The sequence below is a fragment of the Pteropus vampyrus genome, unplaced genomic scaffold (genome assembly GCF_000151845.1).
Source record: "Pteropus vampyrus isolate Shadow unplaced genomic scaffold, Pvam_2.0 Scaffold275, whole genome shotgun sequence".
NCBI classification, from domain to species: Eukaryota; Metazoa; Chordata; class Mammalia; order Chiroptera; family Pteropodidae; genus Pteropus; species Pteropus vampyrus.
Window position 1 is genome coordinate 248,060 of NW_011889056.1, and position 17,401 is coordinate 265,460.

General features: G+C 50.9%; 1 protein-coding gene across 1 annotated transcript in view; it reads left to right on the forward strand.

The window, feature by feature from the left end:
• Positions 1 to 12,149, forward strand: part of ATP2B3 (ATPase plasma membrane Ca2+ transporting 3) — a 46,693-nt gene extending 34,544 nt beyond the window's left edge. The window contains exons 21-22 of the mRNA XM_023520648.1: positions 2,077 to 2,190; positions 11,829 to 12,149. Of these exons, the coding sequence (XP_023376416.1) occupies positions 2,077 to 2,190; positions 11,829 to 12,149 (435 nt within the window). The remainder of the gene's footprint in view (positions 1 to 2,076; positions 2,191 to 11,828) is intronic.
• Positions 12,150 to 17,401: the final 5,252 nt, after the last annotated feature.

Here is a 17,401-nt window from a genome sequence, read left to right on the forward strand (position 1 = left end):
TCCCTGAAAAACAGAAATAAAGGCCCCCTCCAGGTTGTATGTACACCCCCAAGAAAGAGAAACATTCTCCAGGCCGTTGGCCCTAGATTTCTGAATTTTGTGAACCACAAAATTGCTCCCCAGATTTCAGAGGCCAGCACCACTTTTTATGTTGCTAAGTGAAGGCATTTCTAACCTGCTACCTGCTCTCGCCGTCATTCCATACTAACATATGAATGCATCAGACGGCTGGGGGGTCATTCCACAATAAAAGAGAGTCCTCGAAACCCAGAACATGGAGCTTTTCAAAGCGCTCATGATGCGGTCTATTTCACATTCCATTATAAACCAATAAGAACCTTCAGCAGCAACTGGGCTTCCGGGGGTGGGGGAATGGGTGACACTTCTGCAGCATTTTAACTGATAACCATCATCTCATGAGGACACCATGCAGAGAGGCCATATCAGAGGCAGGAAAGGCATCTTTCCCTTCCCTTGTCACCTTTGCCACAGTAAGGGTTCCCTCTTGAGACAGACCTGTCTCCATAGCCTTAGAAACATCTGCTCAATCTAGGGAGGAGCTGGTCCCCAAAGAGATGGCAACGTTATGGCTTGGGTCAACTTCCTTCAGTGCTTTGAGGCACACTTGGTACTGTGCCAGCCCCACATCCCGTGGGTGCACGGTATGCCTCACTCACAGGTCTTAGTCCTGGCCGTGAGGATCCCCTGCCCAAGAGTGGGATGTGCTGGGCAGAAAGGGCTCTCGGCTGCCGACTGCAGTGCATCCAAAGGTTGAAATGATGGACATATTCGTTTTGGTTGGAGTAGAGGGAGTGTGGGCACTCAAGCTGCTTTTCTTCCAAGAAGTCTGGCCCCGTGCCAGACACTCCGTGTAGCTACTACAGGGCTTGGGGGTGCGGTGGGGCCCCTTGCCTTGGTCCCAAAGCAGGTAGCCAGTGCACTCTGGGCTCCAGAAATGCATACTTGCTTTGCTGCTCACATCATCCAATGAACTACAGAGCACTTTCCAGAAATTAGGTCTACTTTCTAAAGCCAAAGATTCCCCCACCCCCATCCCACCGAGGGCACTCCCAAAAGAGGCACCCAAAAGTGTGCCACGCTGGGCTGGCCTCCCAGAACCTAGGCACATGGTCTCACGATGGCAGAACAGTCACTGGCCACAGTACCAGATGTTAGCTGCAGTTCCTTGGGACTCCACACCTGGGTCTGACCCATTCCCCGGCCCCCATCCAGTTCAAGGTAGAGTCAGGAAGTCCAAAGTCATTGCGCCTTCCACCGACTTCACTCACATGGTTCTCATTTCCCAAAGATGCACTTCCCTTTTGACTCCTAAGAAGCTTAAAGGGCAGGGGACAAAGCAAAAGCTATATCTGCTACCCAGAGCCCAGGCTCTCTGCTCTCCCTCCTGCCATGCCTGTCGCCTCCTCCCTTTCCTTTTAAATCCGTTCTTCCACTGAGGCTGCCTCTGGGTACCCTTCAATCACTCGGATGATCTGCAGAAAGACAGTGATTGTCACATCTCCCAGCAGGGCAAGGCAGGCTGGCAGGGTGAGGTGCAGGATAAAGAAAGGAAGGCCAGGCCCAGGGAAGGGCCCCAGTGCCCAGGTGGTGCTATCAAGGAGCGCTGCCACAGGGAACCTCGTTTCTAATAGGAGCATGTCATATCCCTCAGGTGTGTTGGGGCGGAAAAAATGGTTGAGAACCACTGACCTAGGATAACGAAGTATTGCCAGACACAGGTACTTATTGACGAGCGGCTTGCCATGGGTCTACCGTGAATGCAAATGACTAAATGTTTTCAGTGTGCCGGTTTTTAACCACCCACCCGCCCAGTCTTCTGAGCACTAATCATTCGCTCAGCAAACCCTCTCTTGGTGGATGACACAGAGGCTGGCCTCAGCCATGGCCACGGCCCTGTCAGAGCACCGTCAGCTCTCAGGGAGCAGGTCAACCTAGATGAGGCTTTGCTGTCAGGATATGTGCTTAGCGTGGCCCCCGTCCTCGCCCAGCCCCGCCCCCGTGCCGTAGCCGGGACAACAGTGCAAGCCAAACTTTATCTCATTTTCTCTCCCACAGATGGAGGTAGTGAGTACCTTCAAGAGAAGCGGTTCATTTCAGGGTGCCATGCGCCGGCGGTCTTCGGTCCTCAGCCAGCTCCATGACGTAACCAATCTTTCTACCCCTACTCACGTAATTCTCTCTGCTGCCAATCCCACCAGTGCCGCTGGGAGTGAGTCTTGAGTCCCCTTTTCTCTCATAAATGGCATCTCTGGGGGAGAAAAAGCCCCCCCGACTCTTCCTTCTCTTTTTTCCAGTCTTGCATCCTCCGCTCACCGTGGCTTTTCCGTTCTTTCTTTATTGCCCTGTCCAGTCCTTCCCGCCCAGACGGTGTGTCTCTACAAAGACATATTCTCTTATGAAATGTACTGAGTCCATGGCACTGCTGGACCTTCTGTCATTTTCTTTGTTTGGTTTTTTAGTTTTCATTTAGTGCTCTTTCTGTCATTGGTTTGTTTTTTTTTTTTTGGTTTTTTTTGGTTTTTTTTTTTTTTTCTTGAAGTTGTCTGCATTTGCCGATGGTTCTTCATGAACTTGGGCCACTTCTGGTGGTGGCTGGTGTCAGGGTGGGGCCTGGGTCGGTGTTTGACGGGGCGGCGAAAGGGAGGCACGGAGGCTCAGGGCCACCTTCCAGGGCTGGGCGGGGTGGGGGTGGGAAGGCAAGTGCCTTTTTGGCATCATTTGCAGCGGAAGAATCTAGCCTATCTACTTGGGACTAAAGTGGCAGCTTCTAGAACTTTCCTTGAGGTGATTTTCAAAGGCGGTAGAGCTGAAGCGAGCTTTAGGAGGCTGCTGTCACATGTCACCAGGTGGCTTGGTGGTGGACAGCTGCTCCTGCTCAGGTGCTACGTGCCTCATAGGCCCTTGCTCTGAGCCGCCGAGTGTTAGACGTATCCAAGGTGTCTCACAAGCTGGAGCTCTCCTCACGCCCCGAGCAGCTTGCACTCTGCTCCATTTCCATTTGTTCCCCAAAGACCTTCTCTCTTTCCAAAGAAGCTTTTGCATTGGAAGGTCTTAACCCGATCCGGTCCACCCTCTCTCCTCCTTCCTCAGAGAAGCTGGAAGAAATCAATTCCCTTCTATACGCTCCAATGAAAAGTTCCCGCCACGTCGGTCACGTTTTAAAGAGAACCCAGGGGCTGTCCTAAAGAGGTAGAAACTTCCATGATTGCTCACATCTTTTCACAAAGACAAAGGGCAAGCCACTAGACTGTGGAACCCGCCAGCCCAGGGAAGGGTGTGGGCCCCCTCCTCCCACCCACGGCAGCCTGCTTCTCATAACAAACTTGAGATTTCAAAAATTAAACAGTAAACCTTCAAGTATGAGCCCAGAGCCCCTGCCGGGATGGTTCGATGCTACCCTCTTTCCTTTCCTTCCAGTGAGACCTGGCAGCTTTCACCTCGGTGAACACACCACTTCCCCACAGACGGGAGTCGTTAACCATGCTGTTTCCCCCACCAGACCCTGGGATTTTCTTTGGCTTGATTTCTTCTCTTTTCCTTTTTTCTTTTGTCTCGTCTTGTCTTTTTTTCTTCTCTTTTCTTTTAGGAACTGGTGAGAGGTCCCCAGTGGGGGGCATCCCTCTTCTTGCTTAAGCTGTCATTTCAGGCCACTCTGCCCGATAAGGAAGGGATGTGAGCCAAGCCAGTCCCTGCTGGGCCACCTTGTCCCCTTCAGAAACAGTGTGAATGCATACACACAGACACATGCATGCACAGGCGTGCGCGCGCACACACACACACACGCACACACACACACCCCTTCTCTAAACCACAGACCATGCACACCTCCATCTCCCTCACACACTCGCTGGGCCACCCACCTGGGCCACAACTATTGGCTGACAGATGTCATAGGTGGGCTGGAAAGCTCTGGCCTTGTCCCATGGGGGCCTTGCTACCACTGCACCCAGAGAGATCCACAGGAAGCTCGGCCACAGTGTTAAGGACACACATGGTACACAGCCTCCCAGGCACCTCAGCCAGGGCCCGACTGGTCAGCAGCACCTTCCTGCCTGGGAATAAAGGGACAAGAGCGGGTACAGGTTTGTGCAAGGGGCACATGCTGACCTGCTCCTGTTCCTCCCTCCTGGACTTCCTTCAAGTGTTCCTTTGCCATCTCTCTCTGCATCTCCCGTCTGTCCATCTGCCTATATGTTGACTTGAGAAGAAGGCAGCCAACATGGACCCCGCTCCACATGCCCCTAAGACCTTCTCCATAGCTCTGGCCTTCTTCCACTCCAGGGCCAGCCCTGGCCTGCTCTGTGTGCTCCCAGTGAGGTCTGCTAGCTCTTGGCTCCCTCTGAATTCCTTGGGCTTTCTCCCTGGAGGCAGATTCTCTCCTCTCTTTCTCAGCTCCTGGCACCTTCCTTCCTTCTGCAGCCATCTCTTCCCCGGTAGCTCCACCTTCCCACTTCCAGGAGCCCAGCAGGGCACTTCAGGAGGCACTAACTAGTGCCTGGCCAAAAGAAGGGGCATAGTCCCTTCCACGCCACATGCCGCTGAGCAAGGAGCAGGTAGCAGGTACCCAGTGAGAGCTGAGCACCTTCTGTCTGAGGGTGCTGGCGTGACAGCAAGGGCGTCCCAATGTCTTGGCTCACAAGGGCCAGTCTAAAAGGCTCGTCCCAGTTGAGTAGCAGCACCTCAGAAAGAACCCCATTGTGGAAACAGATGCTGGTTGGAGGACCGGGCAACACCGGAGGACGCGCCTGCTTCCGGAAGCTGCCGAGCAAAACTACTTCCTGCCATCATCACCGTGTGGCAGATTGGTTTGGAACGCTGAACCAGCCCCCAGTCCAAGCTGCAAGGACCCCAAGAAATCTCCAAGCCCAGCACCCTCATCAGGGGAAGGCCTGGCAGACTGGGGGCTAGCCCCAGACCCTCATCCTCCCTTGGAACTTGTCAGAAGAAAGGCAGGGTACCAGCCATGACAGAGCTCCCAGCCTAGCTGAGGGGCAGCTTTGTAGGAGGTACAGAGGCCACGGATCACAAGGTTTCCTAAGGAAAACCCCAGCTCTTACGGGAAGGTTCCTATCTTCCTTGCCTACCTCCTGGCCAGTCTGTTCCTTATCCTTCATTCTGGGGCAAGTCTCCAGCACACCAGGACCTCCAGGCTGAGGTCGCTTCCAGTGAGAATCTCAGGCTCTCCAGGTGGAAGGCCCAAGGCCTAGGTGGACAATGAGCCTGAGGGCCTGAGGGACAGGTGATCTCGTTCACTAGTGCGGGCACCAGCACATAGCACCAATGCTGGAAATGTCTAGAGAATGTCCTCAGAGCCAGAGGGAGAGGAGCACCCCTCAGAGGGGTGACCAGGGAGAGCCGGAGAGGCCACGATTCTTGGGGCTCAGTGTATCCACATCTATGTCTGCCTACCCTTTGTAGCTGACCTCTGACCCGCCCCCCATGCACGTATATGTCTTTGCCACTTCGGGACTTGGGAGTCCCAACACGGCCCCCATTCCCTTGGTCGAAGACAATGGCCTCCCAGCTCCAGATGGGCTTGGCTGCCTCCTTCCTGCTCACTCGGGCATTTCTCCACCCCGAATAGAGTGGTGGCCGGTCCCCATCATGGCCATTTCATTCTCAGCCCAGGGTGTAGCACCTTCGCCTTCTTGGTCATCACCTCATTTCACGGGACCTCAGCCGTGGCCTTGAGGCCGGCCCATCTGAGTAGCTCAGGAAAGAGTGTTCTTTAATAACCATTTTCAGTCTTTTCAAAACCAAGGGGGTACAAAATCCTATCCCCTCTTGGTATGTCAGTCGCCCCCGTTCCTGCCCCAATCACACTCCCTGGCTGAGTGTCAGCATGCCCGAGGCGTGGCCCAATATGAGTAGCAAGTCCAGGGCGCTGGATGGATGCCTTCAGGTGCAAGTGGGGACACACGAACTCATTCCAGCCCCTCCGCGGCCACACATTCAAAGCCTGTTCCCCATTCAAACAGCCAACCAAGCCCGGCCCGACCCTTCCTGCAGCATTGCTGGGCCTCTGTACTCGAACGTTTACTGTGACAGTGGTTCATGAGAGGACTCTTGGCCCAGCCCAGCAAAAGGGGCAGGAGCCGGTGGTGAATTTGGTCAGCTGTGGCCAGGAGGGCTCCCTTGGGGCTGTTTAGTTCTGATTAACCATGTCAGAACCAGATCATAGCAGCTGCTTTATTTTAATTGGCTTTCGCAACGTGAAAACCTTCATCCAACTTGGCAAATCCAGGCCTGGTGAGCGCCACGATTTTCTTAGACACATCCTTCTAGAGCCCGGAGGTGGAGGGACGTGTTCACCACTCACTCCCAGGACAGCAATGTCCATCATTAAGGCAGTCCCAGGGAGGAAGGAACCCTGCAAAGTTAAAGCAGTCTTGTTTGCTCCTTTCTCAGGAAGTTCACTGATTTAGAGCCAAGGCTACCTGCTTGGGATTCTGGGAATAGTGTATTTACATTTTTTCTCAGCTATTTCATGTTGTACACACCGTCTCAACAGTAGGAACAGTATGAGCCCTGCCCTGTCTGAGCCGTTCTGCAACCATGGGCCCTAGCCCAAGGAAGGGTCTTCCAGGCAATTCCTAAAGCACACGGCAACTGACAGCCTAGGGTGGACCCCCGATGCCCTGCTCGGAGCCGTCCCCAGTAGGCGTTTCCAGGCTGACTCCCAGGGCTGGAAGCCAGGGTCTAGAGAGCTCAGGAGACTTGTTTGAGGCCCTGCAGCTGGACGCAACCAGGATAAGAGGCAAAGCCAATCCCCTGAAAAGTACAGGACTCTCTATGCCTGGGTCAGCTTAGTGTGATGTCCTCTTGACACTGTCAACGTGAGTCTAGGCTCTTCCGGTCGTGCGCACACAAGCCCACACACAGGATAGGAGGCAATCTGCACAAAACTCACCAGCCATTAGCATTTTGGCTTGACAGCATACACAAAGCTGTGTGTTTAATTTGGTCTGGGTTTAATCCCTCAGTGAAAGGGCCAGCTCTGGAGTTTGCATTTTCATATTTCCTAACGTCACAGTGAAGACAGGGAGCCTTCCCCTTGCTGCCTCTTCTATTGTGGACACATCATCTCACAACGTCTTTGTGTCACTTTCAAGTCATGATTGACGCTCACGCCTACAGGGAGGTTTTGGGACCTGGGAATCCCAAAGTTCCTGCTAAACAGTTCCCATGGCTCTCCTTGGCCGCTGTGTCCAGAATTTGCTCTGAATTCAAAGCCCAGATTCCAGGGGAGGTGACAGGTCCCTTCCTCCCACAGAAGGTTCTGGATTCGTGGTTGGTACAGACAGGCATGTTCGCCAAGTGCGTGGGGGCTTTCGGGGAGCAGTAGAAGGGGAGGGAAGGAGTAGGACGGAAGAATTCTGAGTTCTGTGAGCCTCAGCAGTGAGAAAGGAGCAGAGGGCGAAGAGCATGACGACCCCCAGAGCCTGCATGTCTCACAGCACAGAGGAGAAAAGCCCAGAAGGTGTCGGGCAAAGTCTCTGTTGTTACTGTTGTCCGGTTGTTCAGGAGCCGTTGCTTTGGTTTTTCTCCTCTTTTCTTTCTGTTCTCTTTTTGCATTCCTTTAATGAGGCGGGTGTCCCCTCAGTCCTTGGCTTGCTTCCTCGCTTTCACGTCCTTTCTCCATCCCAGCTCCCACCTGCATCGCAAACTCAAGTGCTTGGAGGTCAAAAGAAAAACAGGGCACCTCCACGTTTAGCCGTGACCTTCAACCCCTCTGCTTGAGCCCCAGCCATCCAGTGGTAGCAGGGTCACCTTGCAGAATCTGACACGAGCATCCTTTCGCTTCAGTCTGAAGTGCCTGGGGTAGTCCTGTGATTCTGGACATCACCCCCGCCATCTTCACGAACAGAGCTTGCAGTTGAAGTGAAGACAGGCCAGGACTTACATGCAGGGGCAGGACCCAGGCAGAAAACCCAAGCAGAGAAGCAAGCTTACACTAAGTGCAGATGGTTGACAGCCTCCAAAGAGGAGAAAGCAGAGCGAGAGAAATGTTAGGAGCATTATTTTGGATAAAGGTTATCCGGGACGGCGTCTCAGAGGCTGGATATGTGATCTGAGCTCCAAATAAGGAGAAAAGGCCAGCGTGGGACGATCAGCCTCTGCAGGGGAAAGGGCAGGTATAATGGCCCCAGGGGAGACTCAGGATAGCTGGTTAGAGCAAAGTGCATGAAGAGCCACTGGTTGGGTGAAGCCATGATGGTAGACACATGCTATGTTGTGTAGACTCCCACTTTCAGCACTCACCCACTGGGCCCCTGCTGGGTGCAGGTGTCATGCTGGGTGCTGGGGACATCAGTGAACCAGACAGACCCTGCCCTCAGGGGCGCTATGTTCCAGTGAGAAGAGACAGAGAAGAGAACAGTGGCATGTGTGAGGTGTTTGAAGGTGAGGCATGTTGGGGAGAAAATGAAGCAGAAGACGTGCAGAGGGTGCCAAGGGTGCTCCTCGGCCTTCTCCGATGGCCCGTTAGCCTTCCGAGGGGAGGTGAAGGAGCAGCAGGTGCATAAGTCTAGCATACCAGGAAGGGGTGAGCCCTGGCTGCAGACACGGGAGGAGGTGGTGTGGAGGTCATGTATATACAACATCGAAGCAGTGTCTGGGCTGTAGACAGCATTGACAGCTTTGAGGGCAGTGAGGTCCCTGGGCCCTGTGTGCAAGCTTGGTCTTCCAAGGATGGCGTCTCTTAGAAATGTTTGCCACTTCTCACCCAGCCAGTGTCCCAAGAATTGACCATGCCCTTCAGTGTCGAGTGGCCTGAAAACACCCCATCATAAGAACAATGCCAAGCCCTTTCTTAATAGCCCAAGATTTGAATGCAGGGAAATGGAACCTGGAGGTGTAACAGACTCTCAGGATGGTACGAGCCCAACTGAGAGCTCCGACCAGTGGAATGGCGACTACTCTGTGCTGGGCTCTGTTGATAGGCATCGAACAGGCAGACGATCTCTCCCCAGAAGCCAGTGAGAAGACAAATAATAAAGTGAGTCTTTGGTTACACCCAGAAGGAGCACCATGAAGCAAACGTTCAGGCCAGAGCAGCAGACACCACGGAGGGAAAGGCTAGCTGGCTGCCCTTGTCAGGCGAAGACTTTGGGGTTCAGCCAGGTGCAGGGAGTCCTGTGGATGTGTTTGAGCAGAAGCCTGGCTTGATCATGTGACCCAGGTCCAAGTGAGGGGACCAGCTCAGCAAGGAGAAAGGGTGTAATCAGAGTCACCTGATCATTGCTGGCAAAACCACCACAAAGACCAGAGTCAAGGGCAGCAGCATGCAGCTTGCTCTCATTTCTGTGACTTCAAGGGTATGGCCAACAGCTGGAATAGGTACTCCACCACCACCATGCAGCCACAGTGGATGTCCCCCCACAATTCTGGCGCCAGAAAAGACCCAGATAATGGAGCCATGTCTGCCATGGCTACAAAAAGTGCACTCCGTTTCTTGTCATTAAAAATGTGAAATGATTCTCAATTTCTGTTACCCCTATCTCTGAAACCAATTCGAGGACATTAAGAAACTGAGTACAAACAGTTAGCCATCTGTAATCCAAAAGATGTGGCTTCACCAAATTCAGAGAAAAATCCTAACTGGATTTAAGATATGGAGGTAGAAAATTCTAATTTTGTGGCTCACGGTTTTACACTTGAAAGACTGAAGTTCGCTTGATTTAAACTGATGTAGGAGTGCTGTGCTTGGCTGAGCAATGCCTGGGGTCCAGATGCTAAAGGGTTGAAAGGATTCGTTGTCAACAAGGTGATTCATGGTCTAAATTAGGGGGCAGCAAGCAAATTTCTCCTAAAAAGGGATTTGCAGACCAGCTCTCTGTCCCGACTACATAACTGTGCCCTTGGATCTCGAAGACAGTCATAGACAATGCATAAACAAATGGGTGTAGATGTATGTCAATAAAATTTAACTTACAAAACCAGCCTGAGGGCCAGAATTAGCCCTTGGGCTACAGTTCGCCTATACGTTGGCTAAACCAAGAAAACCAACATCCTATAACTTTGGACCTGGAATGACTTTGAAAATCATGATGTGTCCGCTCAGTCACATAGAGAGGGGCTGGCTTTCTCATCTCAGCACAAGGCCGTCTGGCTCAGTGGGGCCCAGCAAAGGCCTTTCTGTTAACTCTGGCTTCTAGAAGCAGGAAGAAGCCTAGGCTGGGGGGCCAGAAAGTGAGCAAAGATGGGCAGGAACTCTGTGGCTTGTAAGCCCAATGAGATTTGAGCATACGAGTAAATGAAGGTGAAGAGTCACTGGACGGAGGGGTCAGAGGGACAAAGGGGCTAATTCTAGGAGCAGGGTCTGGCAGGAGGTGCAGGGGTCAGAGAGCTACAGTGGCCGTGAGCAGGGCATTATGGGAAGCTCTTTCCAGTGGAGTATTATTCTGATTTGAGTTCTGCAGATGCTAATGGAGTAGCCAGGGAATGAGGTGTAGAAAAGCCTGAGTGGAGGAACTAAAATGAATTGTCTGGCTTGGAGACTGAAGAGGAGGAAGTGAGCACAGCCTGAGAAAAGCTGGAGGGGCAGGTAGCAGTAGACTACAAAAGGCCTCTGGTGGTAGGAGACACGTAGATGAAAAAGGATCTTGAAGGGAAATGATGACTCAATCAGATGCACCCAGCTGTGAGCCAGGGGGCTATAAGGAGACACGAGGAACTATTACAGTGGATCGGGCCATCTGAGCGGGCTTCATGGGTACAAATCAAAAGTGGGGCCACTTTCAGTCTTGCACGCCTCCAGGTGGGGGCCTGGAAAGCTCTGGAGCCTGGAGCTCTGAGGAAGGGCCTGAGCCACAGTGCCTGGTCATAACCAGATGAGCCCCAGAGCCATGGGCAGGGCTAGGGGGTGGTCCTCAGAGTTTGGACAGAAAGGAGGAGAGACATGGCCAGGCCAGGGCTCTGGGGCACCCTGGGACAGAGGAAGGAGCACTAGAGGACATGGGACCAAAGTAGTTGGTGAGGTATGAGGAGGGCCAGGCAGGGGGAAATGTCGGGGAAGCCAGGAGAAGTTTCCAGAAAGGGGGACAGTTGGACGTGTTGAGCGTCCCCGAGGGATCAAATAAGATAGAAGCGCAGAAATGGCTGCTGGACTTAACAGGGAGACTGATGGCCAGATGATTCTGAGCATGGTGGGTACTGGCTGTGGCCAGCAGAGCTGGAGGCGGCGGGCAGGGCAGAGGTCCCTAGAGAAACCAGGGAAGGAGACCCACTCAAGAAAGGTTGGCAATGCACCCATAGGCTGGGCGCTTTCTCTTACCAGTGTTCTTCAGACTTTTCGGAAAGAGAAAGTGGGGAGCCCACTCTCCAGCATTCTCCCTTCTTGATAGCATCTTTCTGTTCTATCAAATTGGAATTCAGATTTTGCAGAGAGCCAAGGGACCACTTAAGCCAATCTCCCCCCCCCCCCCCCCAGTGCAGGGAAAGTGGAGGTAGCAGCCAAGAATTCGGTGCTTCTGCCACTCTTGAGTTCCAGAATATCTGCCCAGGTCAGCCTAGAGAAAGCCACCACCACCTGTCTTGCATGTCGATAAGTTGACAAGATTGAGACCCAAACCCGAAAACCCTGTCCACAGCCAGACAGAGCTACCCCAAGGGTTCCATTCCAATGGATGCACATTTGTCATGCAGTGACCCCCTGCCATTGATGTGGGTGGAACTTGCCAGCATCAACATGTCATTGATTGTCTTCTTTCTTTCCTATTTCCTTCCTTCCTTCCTTGCTCCCTCCCCTCCTACTCATACCTCGGGCCCCTATCCCTCCACCTCTGTCCTCCCACCTCCGTCTCCAGATCCGGGTGGTGAAAGCATTCCGTAGCTCACTCTATGAAGGCCTGGAGAAACCGGAATCCAAGACCTCCATCCATAACTTCATGGCAACGCCTGAGTTTCTGATCAATGACTACACCCACAACATCCCACTCATAGATGACACGGACGTGGATGAGAACGAGGAGCGCCTGCGCGCCCCTCCACCCCCATCCCCCAACCAGAACAACAACGCCATAGACAGCGGCATCTACCTGACCACGCACGGCACCAAGTCAGCTACCTCGTCAGTGTTTTCTTCCAGACCCGGGAGTCCGATCCACAGCGTGGAGACATCCCTCTAAGCAGAACTGCTCTCAGCACATGCACCCCTGCACACACGCGCACCTGGGTGGGATGCACAGGCCAGCAAGGAGGGCATGGCCGAGGCGACTGAAGACGCTACACACAGGGCACTTGCAAGAACCCAGTCCATTCAAGGCTTCTTACCTGGGACCAAGGAGTTGGAGGAGGAGGAATTGGAGGAGTTGAGGAGGAAGAGGAGGGGGGAGGAAAAAGTAGAGAGCAAGAAGAGCTGAGTTCCCCCTTTTTTTTCTATCAAAGCTTTTTTAAATGAACACTACAATGCCACCAGATGTTTGTCGTTTGGGCTGTGCTGTGGGGCAGGGGACTGGTTTCAGTATATCGGGAGCTTTGTTGCACCCACTGGAGAGCAATTGGATTGACAGATTCATACAAAAGAAAACAGACCAGCACTGCTTCGCAGGGCTGAGAAGGATGCCCCCTGCCCAGACAGCCCACCCGCGGGAGATGCCTGCGAAAGTACCCGCACCGCCCAGCACCGCGTCCCCAGGACACGCGCAGTCTGTGTGTGCGCGTATGTGTGTATAGACATATACGTACACATATGACTAGATGTATATTTAAAGAATAAGCAACTATTTATCGGCATGATCTTTCCATTCCTCTTACCAGGTGTTTTCATTTTGAAATTTCGTTATTTATTGTCGCAGGGTTTTCTTTTTCAGAGAACTAGACTGCAAGAATATCTTTTCGGTTGCTTTCCTCCCACCCCGCCGCTCCCCTCCCCCTCCCGTGTGTCCTCCCTCCTCCTAACACAGTTCCTGGCAATGTCACCATTGAGATTCCCAAGTAGAAGGTGGGGTAGGGAAAAGCGAGGTAGAGGTTAAAGTGGTTACAATTGGAACATTTGCACTCTGAGACCCCTGCCTATAGAGGAAAAACTCCTTTTGATGAACTGTTTCATTTAAAAGGAAAATACCAAAGTATTGATGAGAATGGTCCCCTCCAGTAGGTACAAGGGGGAGTTTTGCTTTCGGTTTTTTTTTGGTTTCGACTCCAATTCTAAGTGCTGAATTCTAGCTGGTGTGCTTTCTTTGTTCATGCCCCAACTTCGAAATCGTGAAGCTCTGCCCCCTGCCATCTCTGACCCCAGGGGAGACCCCAGAATTGGGGGGCTGGGAGGAGCGGCAAGAGTCAGACAGAAAGCAGCGGAGGAAGAGGTACCATCAAAACCCAAAAGGACCTGATGGGGCCGCAGTGCAGATCCCAGCCACCTTGGCGCCTCCAACTGGACCCCCACTCTTTGCTTTGGCAAATGCCAAGAAGTTGTTGCTGAGATGCCCACCCGCCACCCGCCAAAGCACTCTTTTGACCCCAGCCTTCTCGTTCAAGGACAACTGCGACCCACGATAGCACGGATTTGTGTCTGCAGCCACCTATGGTGACATCAAGGAAACAGATGCTGAGGCAAATCCCCTGGCACAATGGCACCTTGTAGTTGTTGCTTTAATCACACCTGTGGCTCTTTCTCGTGAGTCCGGAAGGCTGAGGAGGTCAGCTTCACCACATTGGCTGAACACCTGGTCTGCAGGTGGGGAGAGCTGGGCCTGGGCTCCCCAGACGGTTCCCTCGGGAGCCTCTCCTCGCAGGATGGGCACCCAGTGTGCCAAGCCTCAGTTTCCCCCGAATGCACCCTAGCCAGGGAGGGAAATGCAGAAAAAGCAGAGGTTCTTTTACCATCTGAAATCATCTGTCTCTTGTTTTGCAGAGAGGTGGTTGGGGTCCAACCACAACTCATCCATGTGCCTGTCACTTGGGCCTGGGACTGAGCCACTGAAGGACAGCTGGTAGCTTAGGGACATAGGGTCAGAATGGAAACTGCAGGTGCAGATGGGCATGCTCAGCAGTTGAGCAGCAGCTGGACTGGTGGCAAGGCTGGTCCACCCATCACGCACCTCCGTCCTGCACCCACGTACATCTGTGAGCATCCACGCAGACAGCCAAAACATGCTCAGGCTCCACCGTTAACATGAATGCAATGTCACCATTGAGCAGGAATAGTCAAATTTCGGGCAAAGGAATTTTGGTTAGAAAAGAAAATCCCACTTAAAATGCCAGCTACAGATAACTTAAAGCCATCCCTTTTTTCCAAAGGGCACATTGAGAATGTTACCCATTTGTAAATTGTCCCCCATGTCCTTGTTTAAACAACCACAACAAAAAGGGCAACTCAACTTGTTGAGGGTCTGTGTGTTCTTAAACAAGAAATAAAATTGGAAATGTTTAAATTGAAGAAGATAATGCTACACTCATGGGCTTCTTTTCATTCTCTGTTGTAGACACATTCATAGAACAAATGGTCCATGTATATTTAAAAAAAAAAATCCCTCGCTGCTGCTGTACAAAGTTGCCTATTGTACGTGTCGATTGTTTAATCCCTAGGTTGCCTTTCAGCGGGGTGTGGGGTTCAGAAAAGGGGCACCGTGACCTCGGATCATTTCTCTGGTTTCTGTCGTCTTCAGGCAGAGGGACCTGTCTCATCAAGGAGCCCCTCTCTATAAAGCATTATATTATATGGAATGGCTTGGTCAACTGTGTTCAGTTATTAAATATGTTTTACATTTTTATCTGCCTGTTATAAAGATGAACAAAAAAATATCTTAATGAGGAAGATCACAGATGCATAATAATTTAAAGTCTGTAGTTGAATTTCTTAATTTAAAGAATAGACCAAAATTTATGTGTATAAAAAAAATGAAAGGCTCCTACAATCCTGGTCTGGGTAATGTGTGTGATTTATTATTTGGTGAATTCTCATCTGGAATGAAAGACAGTGTCTTCATCCACTTCGCCCAGCTGGGCCAAGCCCTGGGAGTGGTGGAATTCCCCTGAGCGTGCGGCCACCTCTCCAACCTTTATGAAGGAGGAAAGAGCTCACCTGCCCTGTGGGGTCAGAGGTGTTTCTGGAGGAAGTTTGCACGGTGGTCCTCTAACTATCTTGACCTGGAAAGATCTGGTCTAAATGTCCACCCTGGTGTGTCCTCAGAGGAGGGTGGAGATGGGGGACTCAAGACGATCACAATTTTATTCTTTTTTTCTGCTTTATTGAAACAATAGACAATTAGTTGCTCATATTTACATTGTATAATTCAATGAGTTTTTTTGTTCAGTTATATTTGGCATATGATAATATACCAGTTTCAGTTATATAGCATAGTGATCAGAGATCCACATAACTCCCAAAGTGATCACCTCGCTAAATCTAGTACCCTTCTTCCCCTTTACATATTTATTAAAACTTTATTAACCATCTTCCTCATGCTACACTCTACATCTCCATGTCTATTCTGCAATTATCCGTTCGTATCTGTTCATCCTTTTGCCAATCCCCCTCCCACCTAGTAGCCTTCAAAATATTCTCTGTATCTATGAGTCTATTTCTGCTGTTGTTGTTGCTGCTGATTTTGTTCTTTAGATTCCACATGTGTGTGAAATCATGTGACATTTGTCTTTCTCTATCCGACCCATTGCATTCGGCGCAATACCCTCTAGGTCCATCAAGGCAATGTCTATCTCCATCCCCTTCCTTTTAGTCTACATGTGTCCTTTAATCTGAAGCGAGTCTCTTGAAGGCAGCATATGTAGGGGTCTTGTTTTCTTATCCAATCAACCACTCTGTCTTTTGGTTGGAGCACTTAATTGTTTTCCATTTGAGGTACTTATTGATAGGAATGTAGTTATTGCCATTCTTTATTCATGTTTTCGATACATGTTTTTTCTTCTTAAAGAAGTCTCTCCAACGTTTCCTGTAATACTGGCTTGGTGGTGATAAATTTCTTTAGCTTATTTTTGTCTGGGAAGTTCTTTATCTGTCCTTTGATTCTAAATGATAGCTTTGCTGGATAAAGTATTCTTGGTTGCAGATCCTCGGTTTTCATCACATCCAATATTTTGTGCCAAGCCCTTCTGTCCTTCATAGTTTCTTTTGAGAAATCAGCTTCCAGTCTTATGGGTGCTCCCTTGTAGATAACTAACTGTTTTTCTCTTGCTGCTTTTAAGAGTCTCTCTTTGTATTTAACCTTTAGCATTTTGATTATGATGTGTCTTGGTGTGGGCCCCTTTGGGTTCATCTTTTTTGGGGATTCTTGGAGCTTCCTGGGGTTATATGTCTATTTCCTTCACCACGTTAGGAAAGTTTTCCATCATTATTTCTTCAAACACGTCTTCAACGTCTTGTTTTCCTTCGGGTACCCCTATGACACAGATATTTTTACATTTAATAGTGTCCCATAAGCTCCTTAAATTATTAGTATAATCTTGGATTCTTTTTTCTTGCCATTCTGATTGAGCATCCTTGGCTTCCCCATTCTTTATATGGGCAGTTCGATCTTCTTCTTTATTCACTGTGTTTATCCCATTTAATGTACTCTTTATCTCAGATAATGTGTTCTTCATTTCTGACTGGTTCCCTTTTATAATTTCCATTTCCATTTTTTTTTATCTCTTTGTCAAAGTTCTCACTGAGTTCATTTACTCTTCTCCTAAGTTCTTTGAGCATCCTTATAACCAGTGTTTTGAACTCTACATCTGTTAGATTGCTTGACTCCATTATTCCTGGATCTCTGTTCTGTTCTCTCATGTGGTTTCTGCTTCTTTGTCTTCCCATTTTGGCTGCCTTTCTGTGTTTGTTTCTATGTACTAAGCAAAGCTCCTAAGTCTCCCGGTTTTATTAGTGTGGCTTTGTGTAGTAGGTGTCCAGTGGCACAGTCCTGAGAGGGGTTCAGCTGCAGGCCAAGTTTAGCTCCAGCCTGTGCCCCTCCGGGGCCACCTGTTAAGATTCAGCAAGCAATCCACAGATGCTGTGCTTATAGTTGCCTCAAGAAACCACACCAGATGCGGAGGCCAGCTGCCTCCAGTGTGAGTCCTGGCACTGCTCAGCAAGGGGCACCTGACTCTCCAAGGACACACCTGGATGTGGCTTGGGTGGGGCCATGAGTTGAGGGAGGCGGGGTTTCAGGGACTCCTCTGGGTGGGGCGACCTCTGTTATCCAGTTCGATGACGTCTAGGCTATGGCAGTGCTGTGTCCACCTGCACTGAGAGTGGGGAAGAGCACAACAGAAGAACAGTGGATATCGCTACACTTCTGTACAGAGGGAGTCTCACCTCAGCCCTCACTCCAACAACTCAGTGTTCCCCTGTAAGTCTCTGGTGCCCCCTGAGCAGCTGACCTAGTGCTGGTACTCAGAGCGAACAGGACCGTCACCATGAAAGTCCACTCATGGACACGGCCCC